Source organism: Azolla caroliniana, unplaced genomic scaffold, assembly GCF_043228905.1.
Source record: "Azolla caroliniana isolate FFs.n. ecotype wild unplaced genomic scaffold, voAzoCaro1.0.p SCAF_15, whole genome shotgun sequence".
NCBI lineage: Eukaryota > Viridiplantae > Streptophyta > Polypodiopsida > Salviniales > Salviniaceae > Azolla > Azolla caroliniana.
This window is the reverse complement of record NW_028230450.1, coordinates 10,016,671-10,022,231: the sequence shown is the minus strand read 5'-3', so window position 1 is coordinate 10,022,231 and position 5,561 is coordinate 10,016,671. Positions and strand designations below refer to the sequence as shown.

Below are 5,561 nucleotides of genomic sequence, written 5' to 3'. Positions count from 1 at the left end.
GACTTGAACTTAGGACCTTGTAATACATAATCAAGAACCCAACCATTAAGATAGCCAATTCTCATATAAAATGATAAAAGCTACTTTTATAATATATTGATTATTATAAAAACTTTTGAACATTCTAAAATATCTAGAACATCCTAGAACATCTTAGAGTATTCTAGGTCTAGAACATTATAGAAATCCCTAGGCAATTCTATAAGAACCTAGAAATATAGACATACATGTCTTCTCAAACCAATTCAAATCAAATTGTTAGAACCAAGAGAAAAGATAGAGTGACAGAAGAAATATATAAAGAGATCACAAGAAGAAAGGAACGAAACGATAAGAGAAGCATGAATGTATTAAGATAGAATGAGAATGAAACAGACTTTTGTTTCCATAGAATTTATCAATTTATGAGGGACTCTTTTCATTAAAAAAAATAGGAAGGGGCTAACAAGTTACTATAATGGTCTATGTAGTATCTTGACTACTTGAACCCCAAAAAATTTTAGCTACATATGAATGAGTCAAATAATTGTAATATATCGTATGATTAGTTCTACAACTTAGTTCCTATTCACATTGCTCATGTTGCCAAAGTGACCATTGGAACCTAGGATGGCCACATATCAATTTGCTCACTCTCCACTAAGGAGACTTGATTGGACAACTAGGCCTTGTGCTAACTATGACGTTGGGATTGCATGCCACCTCCCAAATGCATGCCCTCACAACCACAAAATGTTCTCTCACCTCAATGAATACTTGGTTCACCTTCCATCTAAAGAACACATAAGGCGATCTTGTGATCTCTAACAATATGGAACCTATTTTATTGGAATAGAGTTTTGTTTAAATGCAAATCTTAAGAACATCTATTTGTATATTGTAATTTGTAAGCACAAATTAGACAATGTGTTTGTAGCTCCGACACCATGACAATTGAGCTGAAGTCTCGAGAGCATTATCTGCCTTTGCATGGGGGAGAAGTGAACAAAGAAGGGCCACAACACCTTGACAATTGAGCTGAAGTCTCGAGAGCATTATCTGGGTAGCCTTTGCATCGGGGAGAAGTGAACAAACAAGAGCTACATATTGGGGCTAAACTTAGAATAGGAGAGGAGGACAACAAGGAAAACATGTGGCACGTTGATAATGATGATAGTGTGGTGTACACGCATACATTCTTTTGACTTTTCAACATTATCGAAGATTAATGTCAAATACAGTTAATGTTTACAGTAAAATCGGTTGCTCTTTTCGATCATGTCAGACATGTGTGTGTGTGTGAGAGAGAGAGAGAGAGAGAGAGAGAGAGAGAGAGAGAGCCAGTGGTGAAGCTAACAAGTCGTTCATTCATATTCCACATAGATATGTATGCTCTGTAAGATCCGTATTTGACGTTGTTTATGATTGAGAGTAGTAGTAATGGTAAAAGAAGAAAAAGAAAACAGGAAATCCAGTAAGCATGCACAATACATACATATGCAATCGCAATGGAAAATCACAAAAGAAAGTCTTGCTTTCTGCTGCATTTACTTGCCTTGCCTTAAAAAAAAAAAACCAAAAACAGGAAGGAAGCAACCAAAATCGTCAGCAGTTAATATAGAAAATAGAGAATGTCTGTGGTCGGCAATGGAAAAGCTCTCTCAATCACCACAAATAAACAACCTCTCTCTCTCTCTCTCTCTCTCTCTCTCTGTGCATATCTGCATAGTACATATACATACACACATATAAATAAAAAACAAAGAGTAAGTTAAGTTATGTATGTATGTATATACTACGAAGACGACGACTGTTGCTGCTGCTATTACGAACGAACTTGTGCAAGAAAAGTTAAAAAGATGGGGGAAGTTGGAAACAGACATTAAGAATTAAACTATCAACAACAAACAACCTTCTTCTTCACTCGGAAATGCAAATGCTATTCTTCTTCTTCCTTTCTTTTTTTATGCTGATCGTTTCTTTTTTGGAAATTCAAGCCGTGGGACCCACTCACACACACGAGTGTCTCCCTCTACTTTTGCGTATGTGTATGTGTATGTGTATGTGAATAAAATATGTACATGCATAGGAGAACATCGTCTTTTTAAGCTTACATAAAAAAAGAAGTATTTTACATATGTGGCTTATGGTGATGATTGAGTCTGATTACGAATGAATGAGATGATTTATATTGCTCATATGATCCTCTTCTTCTCCTCCTTTTTTTACTTGTTTTGATTTCAATGTTAATTTCTCAGTTTAGTTTTGATTTTTCACGTGGCTGCGTATGTGTAACGTTCAGATCCCAATCCAATCCAATCCACTCCATCCATCCATCCATCCATTCATCTATCCATGTGGAAGAGAGAGAGAGAGAGAGAGATTTATTTGTTTAAGTCAGTAAAATTAAAGGGTTTATTTTTTTGTAATTGTTAATTTTGGAGCGGCAGGGGCAGGAGAGAGAGAGAGAGAGAGTCCTTCCCTCCCTCTCTCTTTCCTTGCCTTTCTAGTGGGAATTTGAAGACTGGCTTTGGCTTGGCTAAGCTTTTCTTGCTCCATCCACCTTTCCTTTCCTTTCCCTCCTCATCATCTTTCCCCCCCCCTGACAGAAGAGAGAGGAGAGGAGAGGCAAAGAAAGCAGCAAAGGAGAGGAGCATCTTTGTGAGGAGAGGAGAAGGAGGGAAGGATTTTCAAACACCCCCCCCCCGTCTTCTTCTCCTTCTCCCTCCACTCTGCACCTTCCCCTTCCCCTTCCCCTTCGCTCCCCCCCCCCCCCCCCGAAAAAAAGAAAAAGAAAAACACCTGTCGAAGAAGAGGAGGGAGAGCTCTTTTAATGCAACCTGGCGTTAGCTTCATCCTTAATCTGTAAGCATTGTTGGCTGCAGAGCAATTCATTAAATTAAAATAGCTAAAGAGGGCCAGGGCCAGGGCCGGAGGAAGGGGGAGGGGGAGGGGTTTCCTTCGTTCCGTTCAATTTAGTCCACCACCCCACCCCATCCTATCCTTTTGTTTGGTGTGTATGTAATATTGGCGTTTCTTTGCTGATTATCAATCCTGTCAATGCCTTCCGCAACTTCTCTGTTTCTTGTGTGTGTGTCTTGCAAATATGGATGGATGGATGGATGGATGGATGGATGGATGGATGATGTCGCTCTCATTGGCCATCGCTGTTATTCCTGAAGGCTATCATCATAAACTATTGGAACCACATTCTTTTTCTGTACCTTAACTCTCAACCCCATTATTTTTATTTATATCCATCTATATCTACATATATATATGCGTATCACACACAGAGAGAGTGAGGGACAGAGAGATCCACTTCCTCACTCTTTAACTACAGATGGGTGGGTGATTTATGTCCCTTGTGTTTGTGCGACTCATCGATATCTCATGGTGTGCGAATGAATGCATTATGCTACTATAAAACCTCTTTCAGGGTTTCTATTCCTTCTCTGTATCCTCCTCCTCCTCCTCCTTTTATACATTGAATTGTTTTGTTTCTGATTTTGTCTATGTTTGCCTTTTTAAACTTAAACTTCTTATCTGTTTCAGCAAGGAGTCGGAGGGATTGAAGAAGGCCGAGAAGCCAGCCATGTTGAAGCTGGAGCACAGCCCCTCACACTCATGGTGGTGGGACAGCCATAACAGCCCCAAACACTCCAAATGGCTCCAGTCTGATCTCAGAGGTACTATAGACTTGACTTGATTCATACACAGCTATCTTCAATCGACTGATCCTTCATTTATTGTTTTCATCTGATTAGAGCTAGATGAGAAAGTTAAAGAGATGCTGAAACTGATAGAGGAGGATGCGGATTCCTTCGCAAAGAGAGCAGAGATGTACTATCAGAAGAGGCCGGAACTTGTGAGTCTGGTTGAGGAGTTTTACCGGGCGTACAGATCTCTAGCTGAACGGTATGACCACCTGACGGGAGAGATCCGGCAGAACATCCCGAGGGCTCTTCAGGTACAGTATGGCTTGTCCTCTTGTGACTCCCCCAGAAGCACCACCACTCCCTCGGGCCAACGACACACGTATTCTCCCCTCCGCAAGGCGGGCCAAGCTCTGCACTTCTTGAACGATGAAGCACAGTCTAGATCACCCCCGGCCCCGCCTCCTCCCCGGCACTCTGTCAGGAAGTGTAGCTTGAATGATGGCCTTTCTTCACCCCCTGAGAAGCACATTATCAGAGCACGTGGGGGCTTGAATGGTGAGTATGAGCTGAATCACAATGGAAAAGAGAACATCAGCTGTATCCAGTCTTCAGATGAAGGATTTTCGTGCTCCTCTGATTCAGAAGCAGATCATCGTTCGATCGCAAACCCTCTAGGCGATGCTGATGCCATGATTGTAGAGAATCTTCGGCAAGAGATTGACAGGTTAGAGAAGGAGAACAAGTTTCTGGCAGAATCTCACCAAAAGGCTCTCCAATGCAACTCTCTCCTACAGGACAGAATAAGAGTACTCGAGGGAGAGTATGCATTCTCCAGAAAGGAGGTTGTTGACCTTGAGCACAAAGTAGGCCAGCTTAGTGAGGAGAACCGCAGACAAAGACATAAAAAGACCGACGTAGGTAATGATCTGAAAAAAGGCATTGGGAGTAGTATTAGTATTGTGGGAAAGGAGGAGGTGCAAGAAATCCCTGTGGTAGAGATCAAATATCCCTATCATCCTGCAGGTGAAGAAGGTATGATGGAAACAGATCTAGGCTGGAAATTAGGGGGGGGTGATGATGAGAAGAAGCGCATGGTGACAGCTACTATGAGGCAAGAGCCAAATGTGGCGGTGTTAATTGAAGATTTGCAGAGCCAGCTCATTTCCATGATGGAGGAGAACGAGAAGCAAAAGCTCGCTATCGTAGAACGAGGGGAGGAGAAGAAGGAAGCAATTCGGCAACTCTGCTTCACCATTGATATACTCCACACCAGGAACCAGCAGTTGCAAGATGTGATAGGTGTATTGAGGAAGCGGGTAAATATGTCGAATGGCACAGTGGGTATGACTACGACCAGTATGCTGTTTTCATTTGAAAGTTGGAGCAAGTTTTTCACAGGTGAATGGGGAACCTCCAAAGTATCATCTCATCCATTCACAGTTGCCCTTTAGTACCTTGTTGGCTAGCTCTTTCTGCTCAATTCTTGACATACCAAATTTCTACTTCCATATATATATATATATATGTATTTATCAGTCAAGAATTGTGCTTGGCATAGGTGCATTATAATACAAGTTTTCGTAAATTTGTGTAAGAGACTGAGACTTTGGAAGCGAGATTAGTGTTTGTTGTTGTGTACAGTTAATTCTGATGTAGTCTTTGTAACGTTGTTTCGTAGAAGAAGCAAATAAACTTGTTTTCAGCGCTGCCATGGTTACGGAATGATGATGAAGACGCCTATCCTGATGAATTAGAAAAGTAATGTCATGCATGGGTAGTATGTATATGTTATCTATCTATATATATGTCTTGGTCATGCTGTGACTCAAATCAACGATGAACTAGAAAAGGAATGTCATGATGATGAACGACACCTATCCTGATGAAGTAGAAAAGGAATATCATGGGAGATATGCATATGTT

General features: G+C 41.1%; 1 protein-coding gene across 1 annotated transcript; it reads left to right on the top strand.

The window, feature by feature from the left end:
- The first annotated feature begins 2,751 nt into the window (after positions 1 to 2,751).
- LOC147854558 (uncharacterized) lies at positions 2,752 to 5,340 on the top strand. The gene is made up of 3 exons (XM_087331666.1): positions 2,752 to 2,844; positions 3,535 to 3,668; positions 3,747 to 5,340. The coding sequence occupies exons 1-3, from the start codon at positions 2,813 to 2,815 to the stop codon at positions 5,087 to 5,089; spliced, it is 1,509 nt and encodes a 502-aa protein (XP_087187792.1). The 5' UTR covers positions 2,752 to 2,812; the 3' UTR covers positions 5,090 to 5,340.
- Positions 5,341 to 5,561: the final 221 nt, after the last annotated feature.

Bases quoted from the DNA above. Each gene is read 5' to 3' on its own strand.
- LOC147854558 (XM_087331666.1), top strand. From the start codon at position 2,813: ATGCAACCTGGCGTTAGCTTCATCCTTAATCT. The intron at 2,845-3,534 runs GTAAGCATTGTT...TATCTGTTTCAG, and splicing joins GTTAGCTTCATCCTTAATCT to CAAGGAGTCGGAGGGATTGA. The intron at 3,669-3,746 runs GTACTATAGACT...TCATCTGATTAG, and splicing joins GCTCCAGTCTGATCTCAGAG to AGCTAGATGAGAAAGTTAAA.